Source organism: Drosophila mojavensis, unplaced genomic scaffold, assembly GCF_018153725.1.
Source record: "Drosophila mojavensis isolate 15081-1352.22 unplaced genomic scaffold, ASM1815372v1 contig_36, whole genome shotgun sequence".
Classification (NCBI taxonomy): domain Eukaryota; kingdom Metazoa; phylum Arthropoda; class Insecta; order Diptera; family Drosophilidae; genus Drosophila; species Drosophila mojavensis.
Genome location: NW_025318858.1, coordinates 10,022,305 through 10,046,146, shown reverse-complemented (window position 1 = coordinate 10,046,146; position 23,842 = coordinate 10,022,305). Strand labels below are relative to the sequence as shown.

The window sequence follows — 23,842 nt, the reverse complement described above, 5'->3', positions numbered from 1 at the left end:
AATACATAAAATAGGCAGAAATTATTGTGTATATAAGCTATATCGTGATATATATATTTATATGTATATATATTCTACGATACTATCAAAGTCATGAGCAAAATTTGCATTCTGTTTACAGTGATATCTAAAAGTACGTACACAAAACATTGTTCATACAGACAGTCTAAGCTCCGACTTATAGAGAGCGAGGGAGGGGAACGTGTTATTTGAGGAAGGGGAAAGGGCACATTGAGGGGCATCTCTGCTCTTAGCTAACATTCAACTGTCTCAAGAGTGTGTATGTGTGTGTGTGTGTGTTTCAAACTTTGATTATAGTAAAATTGTATTTATTTTTGTTTGTTTGTTTTTCTATTAATACGATTTACATAGAATTAGTTAAAGTTTCATTTCTTATATATGTTATCTTTTATTTTTGTTTACTTCTTTTGTGTGGTATTGGCAATAAATTGTTGTTTCATTTTATCTTGTTTCTAATCAATAATTACGTAATATTAGTTTATAGTTTATTATAATATGTGTGGTGTGTATACTCATTAGATTATGACATGTTACTTGCACTAAGTGTGAGTGTTTTGGACATACTCAAAACTTACAAAACGATTCTGCATCGAGATCTATATCGATTTCGATCTTTCTCAAGTTCTCTCATGCAAAATACAAACTTACGTTAAACATGGTGTCAAACTTGACGCTCAATTGATATCGAACCTAATCCAGTCCTAGGTCAGAATGTTTCAGATAGGCCGTCTATATCTAGCTAGAGATATACATTTATCTATAGTTTATATAATTAACTGGGGTATTTTCGATTTGTTAATTTGGTGGATCTATGAGGTTCCCTAGCAATTGGGAGTTATTTTAGTCATAAAGAGTTCTACATTTGAGCTTTGAATTGATGATGAAACATTCCAACTTATAAATATAGTCACAATCTCTATTTGTAACTAATAACAGCCTTGATACTGTTGCAAAACACATGGAAGCTGTATGGAAATTGTTTACAGATTTTGGAGTTGAATTGCTTACATAATATACATACATGTGTATATCATATATGTGTATATATATAACTAGGTTATGTTATTCCATTTTATTCATTATCATGATTATTATGTTAGTTATGACGATATCAATTTGTTCGTGTTGAATACAGTTTTGCATGAATGCACGTGAAAAGGCGTTGAAGTCGTACGAATACTTTTGGGAGAGAAATACGTTTTTAGGAAATACAAATCATATATCAAGATGTATATGCATATTTTAGCTATGGCAGTAGCAAAAAAAATAAAAAATTAAAATCAAAGAAATTAACTGAGAATACTGCAAGACTGTTGCAAGTGTGTGTGTGTGTGTGTGTGAGTGTGTATATATCAACTATATATCATATAACTATATATATTTATATATATATATATTTCGCATATTTCATAAATGTCTGTTTGCAACCGGATAAAGAGAGACACACTTAATACACAATACACATACATATATAGACCTAAATACGTACATACATATATATACACATATATATATATACGCATATATATATGGATATATATATGTATAGCTAAACATTTACAGCTAGATTTTTGTGGGCCGGAAGCAGCAGCTGCGTACTATTCCTCCCGCAGATCAGCGCACTGCTGTGGACGCCACTTCTAGCTCCAGAAGTCCATCATATTGACCAGCTTGCACTTCTTCAGCTCGAGCTTGGTGGGCCGCGCCCTAAGTCAAGCCCGCCCAAAGATTGCCCGGTCGGAGACATCGCCCGTGGACTGAGAGTGTGACATGGCCACATTGGAGCCGGCACCTGTTATCTGGCCACCCACCTGGCCAACGCCCACGCCCACGCCCACGCCATGATGATGATGATGATGCGTGGCCGTGGCAATCGTCGCCGTGGATGCATTGTGATGCGTCACATTGTGATGATTGTGCGCCAGCGTTGAGCTGCCGTATTTGCTGCTGCTGCTGCTCCCATTGATGTTGCCGTTGCTGTTGCTGTTGCTGTTGCTGTTGCCGTTGGTCGTGTTGCTGCTGCCATTGAGATGCTTCCTGGTGGCGGCCGAGGAAACGTGATGGGTGCTGCCGCTGCCCACGCCGCCGTAGATGCGATGCAGCGAATATTGCTGCTGCACCGACTCCAGATCGGAGACGCTCGAGGTGATCTTGGAGCGCACGGCCACCTTCTGCATGCTGTTGTATTTGTCGCTGGCGCTGAGCTTGATGTCGGGCAGGTGGCCGTTCGACTGGGCGTGGCCGTGGGCATGGCCATGGCCATGGGGCTGACGGGAACTGCTGCTGCTGGTGATGGACTTGGTCGTGATGGCCGCATTGCTAACGGCTGTGGTGCTCGTTATGGAGGCAACCACTGGCCCGTTGCCCGGCGAGATCTCTGCAAAGTTGTAGCAGGAAGACTTCTGGGAGACACTGTTCAGGCCCGAGCTGGACGAGCTGGTGGACATGCGGCAGCTGCGATGTCGACTCGACGCCGATGGCTGCAGGAACTCGTGATGGGCGGCCTCATCAGGCGTCATCCGCTCCGCGGGATCCCACTCGAGGCACCGCTGCAGAAAGTCTATGAAATAGCGATCCTGACAGTGCAATATCTGTGACAGCGACTTGCTGCCCGGCGAGCGCTTGCGGCCCTTCGTATTGGTTATGCAGCGCGGCGCATCGCGCGAGTCGAAGAAGAGCCGGCGGCGGCGAGCCACCGAGATGAGCACCTTGGGCGGCAGGCCCAGCACCTCCATAATGCAGGCCAGCTGCTCCACCTCGTTCTCGCCGGGGAAGAGGGGAAAGCCCGTGTACAACTCGGCCAAAATGCAGCCTGCAAAATACGAAAGTTGTCAAAGTAATTAGAATTGATTTTGATGCGCGGTAAATGAGAGAGAAGCGGGTATATTGGGCGGGTGAGTAAAGCTAACGAAGTTAATTTATAGAGTAAGAGTCCAACTTAGAGGCATATTTTTCTAGTCAAAGTAAAGTAGTTGGAGGATGGAAGAGATGGAGATAATGAGTCCATCTCAGAGGCAGCTGTTTGACTTAAAAGCTAAACGGGGTATTTTCTACTCGTACAGGGTATTAGGTAAGTAAGACATTTACATAAAGTGTCTATGTATAAGGGGCATCTGTTTGGCTTGGAAGTTAAGCAAAGAGTGAGCACAAATATTGTGAATTAATATAATATAATATTGAGACAGGGTATTTTCTAGTCGTCCAGTCTGGCTTCTCCCATCGCTCTCACTTGTCACACATCAGTCCCAATGTCATTTAGCTGCAGTCATTTCGGCTGCCAGAGAGAAATTGAGTGACCTTGACTCTGAACCTTCTCCGGGACAAACACGTGCCCGAGTTTGACCGCAGGACACACAGTTTACAGTTTACAGTTTAGATTTGGCAGTTCATAGTTCATAGTGCGGCACAGTTGAGGGACTCTGGGGCATTATTTATTTGCTGCTGCAAAGGGCTTAAGTGGCTTTTCAGGGCTGTGCAAGTGCAGCGCGCGCATTATTGATTCAATTGTCGAGGGACAAGCCAATGCATTGGGCAAACTTGATTTAGGAATGCGGCTACTGAGTCATCAGATGACTCGAAAAGTCTGGGTAAATAGATGAGATGATGACAGTGATAAATTATTTATAATATACGAGAATATAACAAGTAATATCCGAGTTATTTAAGCTTAGTTTTATGGTTCTATCTTTAAAATAATCGAAACCTTCGTTTACTTGCAGACAATTTCTATCAGGCTGCAGTATTTTCTGGAAGCACGCAAATTATTGATTTTATATTAAGGATAGCTCTACCCATAGCTTTTATCTACATTAATATTATGTTGTTTATTTTCAGTAAACCCTTTTATGTTTTCTCTTTATTAATTCAACTCCATGGAAACTGAACAAGGAAGTATTTCAATTCAATTCTTGATCTTAAAGTTTACCAAATTATTAATAAGGATATTCTCCATTCTAGGCACGTCCAGAGACCCTCTACTGTCAACTCTACACCCTCCACTAAACAAGGAACTTGCACTATGTTAAATTTATTTATATTTAATTTAAGATTTTTTAAATATGATTACTACTAATTTAAGATTTAGTTACTTATTTTACATTTAATTAGAAATTAATTTGAGCTTTAACTGACTGGAAAAACTTTGGATTAACTATGATAATTATGACTACAATTGCTCTACATTCATCTTAGCCTGATTTCCGTTGGAAACATTGAATTTAGTTACATCTTAATTCTGCTTTAGTCCAAAATGGTATTAATTTAACTGAAATTCTTTCGACTCAGTTGTATCTGCCATAATTAATATTACTTTGAGATACAACTGTGACCATGAATGCTCTACTCTCAGCCAGGTGTAATTTTCATTAAGATACACAGTTCTTCTATCTATGTGTGTGTGTGTGTGTGTGTGTCTTCCTATTAATTATCTTCTATTCTTCCAAGCACAGCCATTACTTCCGTATCAGTTGAGCCTGCAGTGCACTGCGCCTGCCTTGTCTCATTATGCTTCACCTATTTAGCTGCCAAATGGCAGTGTTCAATTGCTGCATACGAATATCGCGTTGCCCCTCCCACCTCCCACCCCTGGCAAGACGGCAGCGCAGAGCAGCCAAGTGTAAAAACACGCACTATGCCAATTAGCAGCAACAGGCAAAAAGGAGAGCCGAGAGCCAAGATAGAGATAGCATGAGCTACGTTGTAATAGCAGGTAGAGCAAGCGGTAGTCGAACGGGGGCGGGGCCGGAGGGGCACTCAACAAGTGAGCCAGGCGCGGCCAGAAGTTTATGTCTACAACAATATTGCCCGCCCCTTGGCTGCCCCTAGCGCTGTGAACGTTGCTTCCTGTGGCGCCCGCCCTCGCCCTGCTGCCACATATCCTTTTAGCGGCCATTTCCGACTACGACCACGTCCGGTCAGCAGCAAAAAAATATATATGTATATGTATAGATATATCGTGAGCTATGCGCCTCGCACGCTCACAACTGCCTCATTAAATGTGCACAAAACGTGAGATATAATGGATATTTCTGTGTGCGTGTGTGTGTGTGTGTATGTGTGGGAAGGACTCTAATAAAAGCTAGACTGAGTTTATTTTTAGCCACTGTCCTCCTGACTTCTTTACGAATGAAAGCTCATGCGGGCGCTCACTTATTTGAGTTACTGTGCTCACAGCAAATGGGTTACGTGTTGAATAATGTGACTCTTAGAGCAGACAGCTAGGGGCATGCCTCCTCTGCTATCTATGCCACCTGGTATTATGTGTCAAGTACTGAAAGGGCTCAGACCAGGTGAAAGTGAAGCAACAACTATTTTCCTTTTGAATATTTAAGCAAAATATTTGTTTATCCTCCTTTAAATAGATGTTTCGCTGAGAAACATTATGCCACTCAAAGTTACCAGAGTGATCACATAACATTATGTGACGTAAATAAAATAAAATTGCATTTCATATATATTTTTTTCTTTTATTTATTTTTATGGAATTCGCAAAGTAAATGTAAAGACAACTGAAATATTAGGCGAACAGAAATGATTAGAAAGTAGCTGGAAGGCTCTTGAAAAATCTTATTGCATACCCGGAAGGGCTGTTTGAGCCTAATCTTAAATTGAGTATATTATGTATTGAGCGCTATTTTTGAGTCTGGGATATAACGGTTATCTACATCCGGCATTTACGTTCTTCCTTGTAGTTGTGCTTACATTATAAATAAATGAATATATTATAAATTAGTGACATGCAAATAGCGCGATTATATGAGTCGATATAAGTTTTTTATTTCGGCTTTTTTTTAGTTGTCTTCTACTTTTTAGTTAAAATTTTTATTTGGGTTTGATACATTTTTCGCAAACATATGAACAAAATACCAGGTGAACAGAAATGGTTAGCTAGAAAAGCTGTGAATTGAGTCTATTATGCATTGAGCGCTAATTTGAGTATTCAGGATATAACTGTTATCTATATCCGCCATTCCTTCCTTCCTTCTATCCATGTTTATATTTTGTTGGGCTTTTTTTTAAATTCTACTTTTTAATTTAAAATTTTATTTGGGCTTGACACATTTTTGCGTAAAAATATGAACAAATTACCAGGTGAACAGAAATGGTTAGTTAGAAGAGCTGTGAAAATTTTTATTTTTTAGCCTAATCTCAAATTGAGTCTATAATGCATTGAGCGCTAATTTGAGTATTCAGGATATAACTGTTATCTATATCCGCCATTCCTTCCTTCCTTCTTTCTAGTCATGTTTAATATTTTTTTGGGCTTTTTAATTTAAATTTGGGCATTTTTGCGTAAAAATATGAACAAAATACCAGGTGAACAGAAATGGTTAGAAAGTAGCTAGAAGAGCCGTGAATTATATTTTTGAGCTTAATCTCAAATTGAGTCGATTATGCCTTGAGTGCTATTTTTAGTCATTTTGATATGACTGTTATCTACATCCGCCATTCACGCTCTTTCGCGCGATTTGTTTGTTCTTTATAAAGTTTTTTAAAACAGAATAATAAAAATAAATAAAATTTGATAATTTTGCACAAAAATCTGAACAAAATACCAGGTGAACAGAAATGATTAGGAAGAAGCTAAAAACTCTTGCAATTGAGTCAGTGTTTTTTTTGGGAATAGAACCGTTATTGACAGCGGCCATTATCGCTTTTGTCTTGGATCTCCCATTGCTGTGCGACAAGTGCAAATATTACATGAGCAAGGGAGTCAACTATATATACGTTCTTTTGCTCTCGTTCTCTTGGCTGGAGCGAGTAAACAGACTACCTGCTAGGCAGGGATAACAGCACAGACAGAAAGACATTTTCATATCGAGTAGGAGTTCCAGACATTACCGCTTTTACTTTTGATCTCCTTTCTAAGTTAGCGCAGCAGAATGAGCAGTGTGGATAATATGTATGTTCATACATATGTATGTATGTATGAAGTTTGAGTAGGTCAACTGTTAAACACTGAGTACACTGTGTTGGAAGTTTAACAGAAAACATGTATGCATATCTGTATATGTATTTGCATGAATATTATTGTTGCATTTTTAATTTAATAAACTTATAGCAAAATATTTATGCCAACATTACATACATACAAAATATTAAGTGAATTGTGGGAGTTTCAGAATGAGTATGTGGCTAACAAGTAGCGAGCTTTTATCCACCAATAGGTGTGAACAGCTGAGGTGACAGCATAGTTATCCGCGCCATTGCCACCACTGAGCATTTTAACAGTGCGCCATTACGCTCTTGTTTTTGATCTCCTCTTATGTTCTCATACAGAACAGCATGTGTAACGTAAGTGTGAATAGCTCGGCTGCTATGCTAGGATTACAGCGCTGCCAGAAAGGCGCTCACCAACTGAAATCGCTGCTGAGCTAGTTTAGGATAAACTGTAAAGCTCAACCGCCCTTAACGCTCTTGCTTTTGATCTCATTTATGCATATGTTAGAGCTGCAGAGTAGGTAGCACAGATGAGGAGTGAGTGTGAGGAGGTCGGCTGCTAAGAATTGAGTGGATTTCTGTGGAGAGTATAGTATAGGAAATAACTGTTATTCACAGTCGCTTCTGTGTTCTATTGTGTTTACATATGCGTGTGTGTATTGCAGAGCGAGTGCTAACGTGAGAGAGAGAGGGAGTCGACAATATTTATTGGTTTGATCTCGCTTTATATATTTGTGCTGTTACGCGAGGAGTGTAAACACTGAGTGTTAGGCAGAGCGCTTTGAGTTGCTGTTTAACGAAAACACTTGTTTATCGTACCCGTCTTATTAATGATGCGATTTATTTACGCAGCTCTGCTGATTAGATTGGTTGCTAGACACACGTGCGTATTTTAAACGCAGTGCTTTAATAAATAATTATTGTCGTTTAAATTTTACAGAGTCCTCGCTTTGCCAACTCCCATGTCAATGGTTAAAAATGGCAAAGCCACGTAAAGCCCGTTGAAAAGTCGCACACGGCAAATGTCATTCGCATGACCCACTATTAAAAGGGCTAACCCCCTTTTTGCAAATACACTCGCACAAATGCCGGCCACATGCAGCGTGGCCATAAAACTGTGTATAAAATATTTAAACGCTGTATATAACCACGCCTACACACCACCCACCCACGCAGTTATTTATAGGTGCAACGTGTGTGCGACTGTGTGTCTCTAGCTATAAATTTGCCTGGCAAATGCAGAGGGAAAACCATTTAAAAATTCATTTTCATTGCAATGGGGCGAATGTGGGCGGCGCTTGCCGCACAGATATTGCGAAATGTGCTTTAATTAAAATCGAAAGCCCACTTCCAATCAATTCACTTACCCAAGCTCCACATGTCGATGGCGGTGCCATATTGCAGGCCCAGTATCACCTCCGGGGACCGATAGAATCTCGACTGTATATAGGTATAGATTTTGCGATCCACATAGCAGGAGCTGCCAAAGTCGATGACTTTGATTGAGCTGCTGCCGCGCTGCTTCAACAAAATGTTTTCCTGATGGCGAAAATTTCAATTCATTTTTAATTAAAATTCAAGCACTAAATATATAAAAAAATCATCTGTTTACTGACCGGCTTGAGATCACAGTGTATGATATTCTCTTTGTAGAGCAAACGCAGACATTTGACTATCGAATTGCAGAAGCGTCTGATCAAACTCATGCTGAAACCGTTGTAGTTGTTCTTCTTGATCAGCTCGTACAGATTGAGACTGCAAAGAGATAGAGAGAAAGAGAGAGAGAGAGAAAGTTAGATAGATCGATTAAGAGACATGACTCAGCTGCGCAACCCCAATCGATTGTTTACTTTAGTCAACTATTGGGACTTTGGCATCAACAAAAACAGAAAAAAAAAACAAGACGCGAGGCAAGCGCCGGCCGCTTAAAGCCCAAAACAACGATAAAAATAACATGCATTGAATTAATTTGCATTGCATGTCGCACACAAATTTGGATATATGACGATAACAGGCAACAACTACAACAGCGAAAGGCGAACAACAAACTAGGGACTGTGGGCGGGATCGAAATGACTATTTGGCAGCTTTACAAAAGAGACGTCGACAATATTTAAAATTTAGACTCTAAGCTGAAGGCAGGCGACGTTAAAAAAGTTTATATATTATAAGAAATATATTTAATTTTAGCAGTATTATTATTATTAGTATTATTATTATTAGTATTATTATTATTAGTATTATATTATTTTTACCAAAATATAAAATAAATAAATAAATAAATATGTAAAATTAAAATCATGTCAATAAGCAGCCAAAGGAACAGATAATATAAATATATTAATAGATTATATTATATTAACCAAGTTAATATTGTAAAAATAATAAATTACAATAAAATCCTGAACGTTCTATTTCTTCCAAATATTTCTATAACATTTCTAAAAATCCAATAAATTTCAATGAATTCATGAACGCATTCAAATCTTCAAAATAATTTTATATTAATTCTGCAAAAGTATATTATAATAAAAATATATACATTATTATAAAAATTGTATAATAATGATACTAATGACTATGATAAAATAATGAATTTCTTTACTCTTGAACGTTTTAAATCTTCCCAATATTATTATAACTTATAATTTTGTAGAATTTTTTTTCTAAGTTATAAGAAACATTTATATAGCTAATTCGTTTGCCCTTTCTGACTCGAATTCTTTCATATCAATGTAGCCTAACTCTCAACTAGTTAAATAGACTAGAGACTTGACTAACCTATATATACCATACGAACTGAGAGTCTATTGTCAGCAGATAGTCTGGCACTCAGTATATCTCTTAGTTGTTCACCTACTCTAGGCATACTGTCTCTCGCTATACCTTGTGCCCTATTGAGCGCTTACTTATTTATAAATGCCCTTGTTTTAATCACCAATTTTAGTATTCTATCCCACTGTGCACTGCCATTTCCAACTCCGTTTTGTTGCTCACAATTTGTATTTACTTTTCTGCGCTTTTTTCGATTTTCAGTTTTTGCGATTAATTAACTGATAACAAGGCTGTTGTTGTTGTTGTTGTTGTTGTTATTTTTCTGCTGTCCTTCGCTATATTTTTTGTTTGGCCAATGTCATTGCAAACGCTTTTTATTTGCGGTTGGGCTCGCACAACTATTTCCAGCTGAGCGAATTGCTCAAGTTTTGTCAATTTTTGATGGCTGTCAGCTGTTTGGGCTTTTGCGTAGCAGTTGATGAGTTTTTGGCTTTGCCACACACAAGATCATCATCATCATCGTCACCGTCATCATTATTATTGTGGCATGTTCTACCCCTGAGCTTCTATCATCTCTTTTTGATTGGCACACATTGCTAGTTCTGCTGCTTCTTCTACTTCTGCTGCTGCTCTTCACATATCACATTTCACATGCAGCGCTTAGTTATTGAACTCTGCTGACCACACACATTCAGCTGCTGCTGCTGTCATTTCCGGTTCCGTTTGGCCCATGTCATCGTCTATAAATGCCATCAATAACTTCATCAACAGCCGAGCTGAGCTGAGCTGCACTTATTACTGCGATGCTCTGACCTAGAAAGTTGCCAGCCCCAAAGAGATGCCAAAAGTAATAACTGCAGATGGCAGGACATGCTGGGATATTTGTAGACGATTTACTGGTATACATAGGTATTGGTATATATGGTATATGTGTGTGTGTGTGTGTGTTTAAGTAGTTCACTTGGCCAAACTGATGAAATTTGAGCTAAGCTTAAATTGAGCAAAGTTGCTCTAATGGAAATATGAATATGAAGTAGTTTAATCTATGAACTTTGAGGAAATGTTTTTGATTGACTGACGAAAATGAACTATGGAACTTTGCGAGAGATTAAAATAGTCAGACTTTGATCAAGTTAGGAGCCAGAACTTCATGAACTGTAAAGTTGCCAAATAACTAAATGTGGCATGATAGTTTTAGTTAACTTTAGACATTTCAATTTCTTAATTATATCATAAGTATCAGATATACTTTACAAATTGCAATCCTGCTTCAATAAGAAACCTACAAGTCGCTTCAATCTTGTTTAGCATAAGTAAATTAACTCTTTAAATAGGCTTAGCTCTTCCATCCACCTGTTTACATCAATTATGATGACTGCTGTTCGCATTTCGACAAGCTCAAGCTCATGTTCAACATGTACTAAAGTCCAAGCCAATTAAGAGAGGTTTCTTATCTTGTCAGACAAGTCATAAGCAAAAGAAAGAGGAAGAGAAGGCGAGGGTAGCCAGAGATTTTCTGGTGTTAAGCTGAAACTTTAAGATCTAAAGAGAAAAGACAGGAACATTTATGCCTAACATAGATAAAATAACATAGATAACGTGCATAACGTACATTACATATACAACATATATCAAATACATAATATTGGTAAAATAACATAACATAGACAACATAACGTTTATAACATATATAAGATATATAAGATACATAACATTGATAACATGTCATAACATATGTAAAGTTACATAACATATATAGCATACATAACTTAAATAACATAACATAACATAACATATCATATTCAAAGTTAAAAAACTTTAAAGTCACATTTCAAGTGTAAATGGCTTTAAAGAGCGTTGTTGTTGTTGTTTTTGCTGCTGTTGTTGGCCAACATCTATTGATTGACGTCGCATAACAAACCAATAAGAAAATCATCAAAATGTCATAATTTCAATCGAGCCGGCCAAAAAGAGCAGAGCCACAGCCATCGAATGGCATATTATAACTGCATTATGACATGCCACATGCCTATCGACGACACGGCCAATGTCAAGAGCGAGACAGCAACAGAGGGCGAGAGCGAGAGAGCGAGTTTGGTGTACTTTGGCTGCTCATGAACTTGAAAATGGTGCTGGCTCTGCAACTATTTGCATCTCCCTCTCTCTCTCTCTCTCACTCTCTTTCTCTCTCTGTCTCTCTTTGTAATTCGATTGATTTGCCAGCTGCTCGCAACATGCAACTGTAACGAGCCACTAATGCGAGCATTTAGCGCCCCAAAATGCCATTGTCTAAGCCAGAGTCCCACGCCCCCGCCATAAACTAAACTAAACTAAACCAAACAACATAAACTTTCGAAGGTTGCCCTCAGCTGCAGCATAGACTCGCTTGGCTTTGTCTACTTTTTGGCGACCTGTCAATTGGCCGCAAAATGAACTCGTTTCGCAATGCAAAATGGTGTCACCACAAAGTTTCCACTGCACCAAAATGGAAATTCGAAATTCGAATATGTTTTTTTCTCTTTTTTTTTTTTTTTTTTTTTTTTTTTTTTCTGTTGTGTTGGTTTTTGCAAATTGATTGACGACCAAGCCGGAAGCACTGGGCGACTGTTGAGAGTGGCGAAATCCAGAGATTTGCATTGCGAACAGTTGAATGTGGGCAGCTGTATATATGAATCTGAAATTTATTTGGCTGGAATTTATTTAGCTAGAAAGGGAAATTTAAAATCGTATATTTAGAGCTTTGAGTTTTTCCAGGAAGAAACAAACATATAAGAGCCAGTTCACTTAAGTAGCTTATAAATATTTCGTATTACTCAGCTGCTCATTCATTCATGTTCAATAGAACAATTAGCTCAAGTCGTTCTATGGAAGAAGTAGTTCATGAGCTCTACTTATTCCTCAGCCATTCACAGCTCATCGAACAGCAGAGTTCATTCTTTAGTACTCATTCATTCATTCACTCATTACTCATTACTCATTCTTCATTGATCAATGAACAGTTCATGCGAATTCCCACTCAGACAACTCTTAGCCGTTCAGCCCAATTGAGTGCTTTAAAAACGAGCTCTTTAATATACCAATTATAGGCTATGGTTCAGCGCCTTCAGGCAACAAGCTATAGACTCGTAATCCCGCCTCCACTCGTTCACTCTCTATCCTCCTCTCCCTCTCTCTCCTCCGGTCTGCCTTTTGTTTGGTTTACTAATTAATGATGCTGTCCCTGGTTCAGCGACAACGACCTTGATTTGGTTAGACTAAGCGCCCGACTGTCACATTGACTCAAGGCTGAATATCCCATGCATATTTATGTGTGGGCGACTCGCATTTTAATTAGTGCAAAGCATTCGCAGCCTTAGCACGGCCTGACACTGAATAGAAGGGAATGCCAAATAAATACTAGACATAAAATATTTAAAGAGATTGCAGTGGCGTCAAATGAACACGATAAATGCTTGCTAGCCTTGCTGAAAGCTTCCAGGATCTACACTGCTAGAAAACTTCTTCACTTAAATCAAATTGCCAAATTATAAAATGTATGGAATTAACTATTTTAAAAATTTATAGTTTAAGATTTATATACTTATATACTATACATTAATTTTCAAATTATTATCATTTAAACTTTTAAATAAATTTTATAATTTTTTTTTTTAACATTTTTTTTTCTTTTTTATACATTTTAAGTATATTTTTTTTGTAAGTATATAATTATATTTTAATAATTTGTTGTGTATATATATTGTGTATATATTTATATATATATATATATATATATATATATATATTTGTATATTTATTTCTTAGTAAAATACTTTTTTATGTTTTGTTATTAAAAACATGTTTTTTAAGTATATCATTTTTTAACTTTTGTCATGCAATCAAGGGTATTTATATTTTCAGTTTTTTATTTTTTTTTTTTTATTTAGTGATATATTTATATTTATATTTATATTTATATTTATATTTTTTGTAAGTAATGGAAACTTTCTGTCAATTTTAATATTAAAAAAAAAAAAAAAATGTATTTTTAACATAATTTTCGCACATTTTAGTCTGTATCAATATTAATTTATATCCATTATTTTAACTGTGTAAGCACTCTGTATCTACGTTTTCTCAAGGATCTCTTCATGTATAAATATATCGCTATTTTAGCTGGCGAATAGCAAGCTTTATGCCTGGCAAATGTCAATTAGCGGTAATTACTGTGCCACGGCACGGCATAATAATAATGGTAATAATAATAATAACCTACATCAACAACATCAACAACAACAATATCAACAGCAAACAACAGCTGTCAGCCAGCCACGCCCACGCACTCTTGTCCCCGTCCTTTACTTTGTTGATAGTAACTTAATTCCCAGTTGCTCAACTCGCTCGCTCTCTCCCACGCACTCTCTCTCCCTCGCTCGCTCTCTGGTAATTGCAATCTACACGCTAAGTGCAAAAATTAATTTACAAGAAAAAACAACCAGTCGCAGGACGCTGCTCATTTGCATATAGACCATGGGGTGGCTGCCATGCCATCTTCCTCTTCTTCTTCTGCCTTTTCAGCTTCTGCCCCTGCCTGACCCACACAAAATGCAGTGCATGCTGTGCATTTTAATTAAAAGTCTCTGAATATCCAACGACTCGGACGCTGCTCAACGCCTTGTCACAAATGGACGGTTACATGGCTGAATATAAATATACATAAATGTATATATAAATACATATATACATGATTCATATCGATGGCATGACATGAGCTTCGCCATAAGCTAAAAGTTAGCATGGGTTAGATTTAAGCAGCTTTCACAAGCCAGGGATCATTCGTGGTATACAATTTATTTGCCAACAGAGCCTTACAGAAACTTATTTAATGAAGCTTTTAGCTTAAAGGGAGCTTAATGAAAAGTGAACGAAAGTGTAAACAGCTTTTGAGCTTGGTAATGTGCTTACAACATTTGGTTTTAAAATGAGCTTTTAGGGATCAGTAAATATGCTTAGAGCCTTAAAAGAGCTCAATGAAAGGTAAAAAGTTTCGATTGATACTTTTCCGGATTAATTTGGTAGTATAGCAGTTCTGCTAAATACATAATAGCTTAAAAGCTGACACCCCACTTTAAATACGCATTATTATTATTATTTTTTAGACTCATTCACGAAAAGTGAAAGAGTATATTCTTTTTTTTTTTTTTTTTTAATAAATATGAGTTTTCTGAAGCTTTTCAAGGTTGATCTAGCGGAGAGTTGTTTATATAAAGCAGAGAAGCAGGTTTCAGATCAGGCTTCATATTTAAGGTCTAGCAGCTTTCAGCTTTAAAGGAGCTCTCAAAAAAATTCCAGCATGTGCTTGAAACATTTCTTCTAATAGCAAATATCACTCATCCCTAAATACTTTTGTATTTTATATTAACTTCAATTAATCATTGTCCCAGTTTGATTTAGCTAACGCTCTAGCTTGAAAAAAGCCAACAGCTCATCTAGATAACATCATTTGATTATCTCATCATGTGCAAATTGAAAGGCAAAAAGAAAAAAAACTACATTCAAAGACCCGAGACATCAAAATCTTGACACATGGCCCAAATGAGCAGTAACAATGGCTGAAAGAGAAGTGTGAAGTGAGAGGGAGAGAGCGTGGAACCACTCTGCAGCAGCAGCCAGAATTTATGACCCTGACACCCACAGAGACCGCACTGAAATTTGGCCATGACAACATCGTTTGGCAGCGTCATCCACGTACACACACACACACACACACACACAATATGCTGCATAGTTATGGCCGTCGCACAGTGTGACCATATTGTAAATGTGACCATCTTTGGCAGTTTTGGCAGCTCATTTTATCGCCGTCGCTGTAAATTACGTGTCCGCCCCACAAAACATGCCCCGATGCCATGCCAAATGGACTCAACGTGTTGCAGGTGACAGCGTCTGAATGTGTGTGTGTGTGGGTGTGTTTGGGTGAGTCGAGTCAGACCTTGTCCTCTCACGTCCCACATGTGTGTGTGTGTGTGTGTGTGTTAGGCTGCAACGCCCTGGCTTATATTACACATAAATTTGCTTACCTTACCTATTTATTTACCTATTTAGCTGCCTCTCAGCCTCGCGCTGTGTCTATTTCGCTGAGTTTTTGCTGTCAGTATTTCCGCAGCGAAGAACATGCTAATTAGGCTAATAAGCTTGTGGTTTTTTTTCTCTCTCTCTCTCTCTCTCCCTTTTTTGTCGCCCTTTAGAACTAACCCCTGCCAATTAGCAAAGTTTATGCAGCAAATGCATTCCATAATTGCAATTACCGCGAAAATTAGAGAAATTCTGGGAGAGGAGTTGAATCAAGTTGAGCTCATTTGAGTAAGGGTAATATGAATTTCTTGTGGCCATCACATTTAATCAAATATTTCGCTCAATCAATCGGGGAACAACAAGTTTGCTGCTATTTCCGGCAGTTCATGAATCAGCCGCTAATCCACTTAATCAACTCAACTAACTCAATTTCCCAGTTTTGTGCCCGACAAACAACAACAACAACAAATGAACATGGGCCAAATTCAATTGCGTGCCCGTAAATTTAATTACGTCAAACTTAAGCCGCGCAATTTTGTTTATTCGCTCAAAACAAACTTTAAACTTTGCCAGCAACGAAGGCCTTGCAGCCCTGCCCCAATCCCTGGCCTGGCCATGGTCAAAAAACAGCCAAAAAGTAAAATGCGCACTCGAGCTGCTATTTTGCGGCTAATTAGTGCCAACAAACACAACAACAGTAACTACAAAAATTAATTAACTTTGTGCATGGAAATGCTATTGAAATTCTTGTTCGATATGTGGGGACAGCTATGGCCGCCAGATGGCGTGCTTTAAAGTAATTGCCAAGAAATCGCGAATCTATGGCGAATTGCGAAATGTCGCAATGAGCCGAGTTAACTGCAATTAAGACAAATTAAACGGAAATGTCAAGCGGCCGACGGGAGGGGCGTGGCACGAGGCAGGAAACGGAAACAAGTCAATGGCTAAGAAACCATGACCTTCAACAAATTGTAAAACTTTGCTTTTCTTGTTGCTTATTTTTTTCTACCTTTCACTGCTGTCATATTTCTTTCCTCTTTTAGTTTTTTTTTCTCGTTTTTCGCATTCTGTTTTTGGTATCGCGTGCTGCCATATTTGCGTTGCCAGCTGTCTGAGCTTTGACATATGCAGGCAGGCCGCGTGAAAGAGAGAGTGTGTGTGTGAGAGGGAGAGAGACACAGCTAGCAAGTCCATGCAATCAACACCTGATATGGGGCTGGCTGGCTGTCTATCAATTAGATTGCGATTTTATCGCAAAACAACAACAGGTAAATATCTATAGACACACACGCACACACTCGCACACACACACACGCAGCCAACTGCATTTTAGCCACGAGCCAGGCTCACTTCAGGCCAGCGGAAAAGTAGGCAACACAATATTTAAATTGAAATTGATAGCTGCGCGGCGCCGCCTGCGGTTTGTTGTGCATACACATCCGCTGCCTGTCAGTTCGAGTGTGTGTACATGTGTGTATACACTGTGTGTGGGTGTGTGGTCTGACATGCAGGCAAACTAAAATAGAAATTTATTTGCTCACTCGCATCTGCTGGCAGCTGCATTTAAATTACCTATAAATTGTTAAAGCATTTTTATGGCAAACTTTAATTAAGCTAGAGAGATTGCAAAATAAGGTATTTTTTTTAATATATATATGGGCATTAAGGACTCGCACACAGTGGCAAATGCGCACAGACAAAAAGCGTTTTGTAGGGCTTCCAAAGTAGATAAGAAGAGCGTGTGTTGGCTTTGTGCGAAGCCAAATGAGTTGCCCGATTGACAGCATTAAGCTTAATGGCTTCTGATATATATCATATAGATATACATATATATTCGTATATATGTTTCATATAATACAGCTTATGCTAGAAATATATTCTTATTTTTATATACATAGGTGTATATAAACTCGTATATATAAATATATATATATTTCCTTTTCCTAATATGATTTAATCTCGTATTTAATACATATTAGATTAATATAAATTAGTACAGCTGTAAATGATAAATTGGCTCTGCTTTTGAGAGTCTAGACAGAGTCTAGACTCATTGAGCTATGATACTAAATCATAATATTAAATCATGAGAATGTGTATTATATAGTAATAAGTAATTATGAATCAGCAGTAGCATATGAAGTTGGATTAGTAAGAGCGGGAATGCAGCTCAATCTACCAGTGCTCTCTCTCTCTCTCTCTTTCTCTCTCTCTCTCTCACTCTATGATCGCTTATTATTTTTGGAGCTCAGCTCAATACACTGTGGAAGTGTATCAAATAGAGAGCCCAAATTATCTTTCATCTTGAGGAATCAACTTGTGGAATTCCTGACAGATAGTGAGTATGTATGTAAAGAGTGAAAGAGTGAGACCATCAGCTTATGCAGTCTATTCTGCTGAGCTCGGTTCTCTGCTTTCTGCTCTGCAGAGTTAACTACACTGATATATATTCAAGAGTGCCTGAAAGAGACAGCAAGAGTGGGTGTTTACAGAAATTATATCATATTCTACGTCAAAAATATATCTCAAGTCTTTAGCATATGCACTGTACGAGATAGAGGAGCCTACACTAGTTAGATCTCTGCCCTCTCAAACTCAAATTCAAACTTAAACTAAGCGACTCCTCGTTTGAGTTGACATCCTGGGATCATTAACTGCTAGCTTTCCTCATATATCAATATATATATGTCAAAAATAATCAAATTCAAATAAGCGCATACAACACTATAATAATAATTTTCCCATTATTTTCAAGTGGTTTTGTATGCTTTTATAAACTCATATATATTAACTCAAATATATACTACCTAAGCTACCTAAACGCAGCAATAAAAGCAATTAAAAAGCCTTGTCAAATAATTATGGCAAATCACTTGAGTTTTATGGGCGCCATTAATAAAGAAAACGCACAGCGATTTATTACGAGCCCATAAAAAAAGGAAAGTCAAAATCGAAAGCACAACAACAAATAGTTGAACACACATATGTGACACACACACACACACATATCACACACGCTGCTAATATGTATATTAATAATAGAATCTACTCGAATGTGAGCAGGTTTTCCATAACTATTTATAGATGGGGTCGTCTCACACACACACACACACATGTTAACTGTGAAGAAGTGGGGGCCTGCGGTTGCCAAGGCTAAAAGCGCAACAGAGGATCGGCATAATGCGTGCTAGGCACTTGTCAGAGCCAAAAAGAAGGACTTGGCATGTCCCGTAATAGCCGCAACGCACGCAAAGGGCAAATAAAACAAAATGCGGCAGAGGGGGAGATGAGGAGAAGTTGCGAATAAATTCATTTAATTCGTGTGGAATGCTAATAGGCAAATGCGTGGAAGACGCGTTTTTAATTGGCAAGTTAAGCAAGAAATACGGCGTATTATTTGCACAGTGACAGCCAATCAAGGCGCCATTGACGTCACAGCATAAACAATGTGGGTAAAATCAACAATGGATTAAATTATATATACTCTATATGAGTGGCTCACCTCATCAGCTCGAAAGTAATGCACAAATGCCGGCGAAAGTACGTATAGTCCAGCATGTGTATTACGTTATGAGATCCATCGCCGTCCTTTTCGCGCAGCTCGTCCAGAATGTTGAGCTCCACGACGGCCTGGTTGAGGAAGCGCTTCTTGTTTCTGATTATCTTGATGGCCACGTGTGTGTTGGTCTTGTGATCGAGTGCCCTGATCACCTGGCCAAAGCTGCCCTTGCCAATCACCTCCAGAATCTCATAGCGAAAGGCTATATGATCGTGCTCAATCTGGCATAGGGATAGACAGTACAACAAAAGGGTTAGAAAAGCTGATCACATTTATATAGACCATATTGATTTTCACTTACGATCTTGTAGTTGCCATTGTCATCGTCATAGCCCAGATTTGTGGTGTTGGCTGTCGGGGCGGGCTTGTAGTTCTTGCTGGCATGCTGGCCAAAGTACCAGACCTCTTTGTATACCTTCAGCTCTTCGAACTCCAGATCAGTCAAGTAGTTGCGATATTTTTTGACAAGCTCTGAATAGGTGAGGAGAAAATATGAGAGAGTTATGTAAAATGCACATAGATCAATAATGTTTTTATAATCATTATGGCAAATTTCAGACAAGTTATATTGGGTGAGGAGCAGGTTTGAGTTAGTTATATGAAATGTTTAAGGTTTTATAATCTCGTATTATATTTATTATGGTAACTTTTAGCTATATAACTAGCTAGAAATAGTTGACGAATAATAATTAGAATTATTATAACAACTTTTAAGAAGCTCTAAAAAAGCCAGGAAAATATATGACAGATTTACATGAAATGCTAAAGGTTCGAAATCTCTTACTATAATTATTATAGTAAATTTTTGACAAGCTATAAATCGGCGAAGAGAAGGAGGAGGAGGAGGAGGAGTAAGTTATCTAAAATGTCTAAGGTTCGATAATCTCTTATTTTAACTTTCATAGTAACTTTTCAAGCTGCTATACAAATTTTATGCTCTAAAATATGTATTGCAATTTCTTTAATATTCCCTTTTACAGCCCCAGCCCGTTTTTCTTTTGCTTTTTGATGCGCTCCTGCATAAGTAATTGAAAACTAGCCCACGTGGCAGATTTATTGCGACCCTGACCTCGTTTGCATATAAAATTAATTAATGCCACGCCTTCTCTGCCAGCCCACCTGCAGCCTGAGCTCAGAGAGCGTGAGCTTTGCTAATTCGCATTCGATGCAAGCGATGCGTATGAGCGCCACGCACTAAAAATGCAAACATTGCAAATGTTGACAAGACTCAAATTCCCCCAACCCCTTAGCTGCCTCACCCCCTGCCTCTACCCACCTGATGGTGTCATAGGCGAATTGCATTTGAGCTCGGCACTGCCCGTGCTGCTGGCTGAGTTGCCGGAGCTGCCGCTGCCGCTGCTGCTGTTTGACTTGGTCGAGGAGCCGCGCTCGTTGCCGCTGCCGCTGTTTGTGGTCGAGCAGGAAACGGGGGAGCCCAAATTGTTGTTGTTGTTGCTGCTGTTGCCATTGCCATTCTGTGTATTTGCTGCAGGCTCGTTTACATGGTTGCTGCTGCCATTATTGTTGTTGTTGCTGTTGCTGTTGCCGTTGCCGTTGGTGTGCCCGTCGAGGCGTCGCCCCACATTGCATAGCAGTGGCAGGTCCAGCCGCGAGCTGGACAGACGCACATCGCGTCGCAGCTTCTCGTTGTCCAGTTGTATCTATGGGAGCAAAAGTAAACAAAATTAATTAATTTATAAATACTTATATTTTAAAAAATATAAGCTAATTTTATTTATCACTATTAACATAACTATTAACAATATATACATATTTTTAACAAGACAGCTTAAGCTGACATATATTTAATATATTTATTTTGCATACTTTGCGGCTGCTCCTTTAATTTTATTTTCGCTGAAAATCATTGCATGCTTTTATGTGCTTCTGAAAATGTGCAAACTTATACTTTAATTTCAAGAGTTGCACTTCAAATTTTCAGAAATAAATTATTATTATTAAAAATTATTGATAAATTATTATTATTAAATAATTATTATTTTTATATCTTCATTATATTTTTATATTGCCTACACATATGCAAATCCGTTACAACTTATTTTACTTTAATATTTTTAATTTACCCTGTTGTAAGTCCTCCTGAATACATCAGAAGGTTAGGTTCTATATAAATAATCTAATTGTGTTGTTAAGGTACTAAACTTGCATTGTACAGATTCAGCGCTTAAAATAAATATAAAAAAAAAAAAAAAAAAAAAAAAAAAAAATTTACCCTGTAATTTGTAATTATACCTTATAGATGTCATATAATTATTTTTTGCTCTCATATAATGATGTATATAAATAATACCATCTGACTACTCTTGCTATAATTTAATATATTTCACTTCAATTTTCTGTAATCACACACTTATAGTCTATATTATAAAACTTAATTTTTTTATTAATTTTTTTTTTTTTTTTTTTAAATAATGTTTATTAAAGCCATACGGGGTACTCTTGTAACGCCTTTGTAATTAATTCTGTCCATAATAATAATGTATCATATACTACAATAATTTCGAATATTCTTTTCCGGTAGTAATGTAATGGTAATGTTTTTTTTTTTTAATTTTATTTTATATTTTCAACTCCTTGTTTTATCCCCGAAAATTTTTACAATTCTTAATTGTATATGTATCGAATAATTAGACTTTAATTTGCCTTTCTTTGTCAATTTTTGAGCTACTTACCGGCATTTCACATCGATCCAACATTGTGCTGAGCTATGTCTCTGTGAATGTGTGTGTGTGTATTGTGTATTGTGTGTATGTATGGATGTGGACTTTCCAATATTAACCAAAATGGCACAGTGAGTGCTGTGGCCTCAGGGTGTTGCTTAGTGGTTGGTTATTCTTAGGGAACCGGCCACAAAGAATTATTATTGATAACCGGCTGTTGGGCAATAGATCTGCGGGTCGCACAACATTTGTGTTGTTGTTGTTGTTATTGCTGTTGTTGTTGGTTAACTGCAAAGGAAACAAGTTGAGTTCGATAAGTAAAAATATCAAATAAACACATTAATTATGAAACGGTAGCTCGCAGTTAAACCCTTGACTTTAACCCTTGACGGGCAACCAATCAAAGGAATAACAACAACAAAATATATATAACTCGAATACGCGATGCGCATACAAAGTGCAAGCCATAAATAAAATGCTCAAATGTTTCCCTCTTAAAAACCATAAAAATATCAAAAATAAAGTACAAATGCTGGAATTGCAAGTTGCAGTAATACCCTTTATTTATTTATTTTATTTTTTTAAAGTAATTTGAAAGTGATGAAAGCAATGTTAAGCTGAAGCTCAAATTTAATCCTAAAGATCTTTAGATGCATGAAGAAATTGAGTTGAAATAAAACTGAAAAATATACAAAAAAAAAAAAAAAAAAATTCTAAAAAAAATTTTAATGTAAAAAAAGATAGGAAAAATTTATATTTGTAATAAATATATATTTACCATAAGTAATATATTTACCATAAGTAATCGAAAACCCAAAAGCCTATAAATCAATGCTGATAAACAACATTTAAATGGAATTCCTCAATAAGTCTGCCATAAGTCTTTTCCTCCTTATATACCCCATTTATCCATTTCATAATGAGTATTACGTACAAAAAATATTCAACGACTTGTCAAAACATAACCATAACTAACTCAAAGCCTTCGCCCCTCTGCAGCAACTCGAATGTCAGTCAACGGCATTTAGCAGTTTTCATTGTCAAGGCGGTGTTTGTCGGCAAATCATCAAAAGGCCCCAAACTTTATTAATATTTTTTTTTTCTATTTTTTGGGTATATTCTGAGGGAGGCATTCGAAACAGGAACTCGCCTATGCACTTGTGGGCCACAACATAAGCCGGTGGCGCACAGTTGGCCTGCAACTTGGTAACCAAAAAGTCATGGCCAATTATTGGCTTTTTGTGTGTTGGCCCTTTATGTTTTTGTGTGTGCATTTCGTAGTGTTGGGGGCGTTTCAGCCACAAACAGTCAGTCATCGAGTCAGTCAGGCAGTTGACTCTGTGTGTGTGTGTGTTTGGGCTGTGCATTCAGCGATATGCATAATAATCCTAACCCTTTACTAGGGGTCGCAGCAACCCCTTGAATTGTGGGCGCACAAGTTGGCTGCGCTTCACAAGTTTCTCTATGAATAGCAACATAATGAGTTAACAGTTAGGCGAGTACACTGAGCGCATAAGTGGGATTGCTCTTGAAATAGAAAATATTTGTGAAAATGCAAAAAGCCTAAAAATTTTTAAAGTTGCAGCTCAGAAAAATATTATAAAAATTATAAGCAAACAAAATTTTAATAAATATAAGAATTCGTTAAATATTTTTATATATATAAAATTATCAAATAGGAAAATTATTATTATTTATACAAAATATTATGTTAAATATTTAAATATAATAAACAAAAACCTTTTTCTTTGTTTTAATATAAAACAAAAATATTTTTTTTTTTAAATAAATATATATATACATAAATACATAT

The 23,842-nt window shown here is 37.4% G+C and overlaps 1 protein-coding gene across 1 annotated transcript; it reads right to left on the bottom strand.

The window, feature by feature from the left end:
* Positions 1-312: 312 nt before the first annotated feature.
* LOC6576443 (dual specificity tyrosine-phosphorylation-regulated kinase 2) lies at positions 313-22,314 on the bottom strand. The gene is made up of 7 exons (XM_002002397.4): positions 22,042-22,314; positions 20,625-21,009; positions 19,650-19,819; positions 19,292-19,569; positions 8,577-8,715; positions 8,328-8,499; positions 313-2,833 (listed from the first exon to the last, which is right to left on the bottom strand). Exons 1-7 carry the CDS (start codon positions 22,063-22,065, stop codon positions 1,734-1,736), a joined length of 2,268 nt encoding a protein of 755 aa, XP_002002433.3. The 5' UTR covers positions 22,066-22,314; the 3' UTR covers positions 313-1,733.
* Positions 22,315-23,842: the final 1,528 nt, after the last annotated feature.

Coding starts and splice junctions, on each gene's coding strand:
- LOC6576443 (XM_002002397.4), bottom strand. CDS start 22,065: ATGTTGGATCGATGTGAAATGCCG. Junction 19,570..19,649: donor ACAATGGCAACTACAAGATC/GTAAGTGAAAAT, acceptor TCCCTATGCCAG/ATTGAGCACGATCATATAGC. Junction 8,500..8,576: donor TACACTGTGATCTCAAGCCG/GTCAGTAAACAG, acceptor TTTCGCCATCAG/GAAAACATTTTGTTGAAGCA.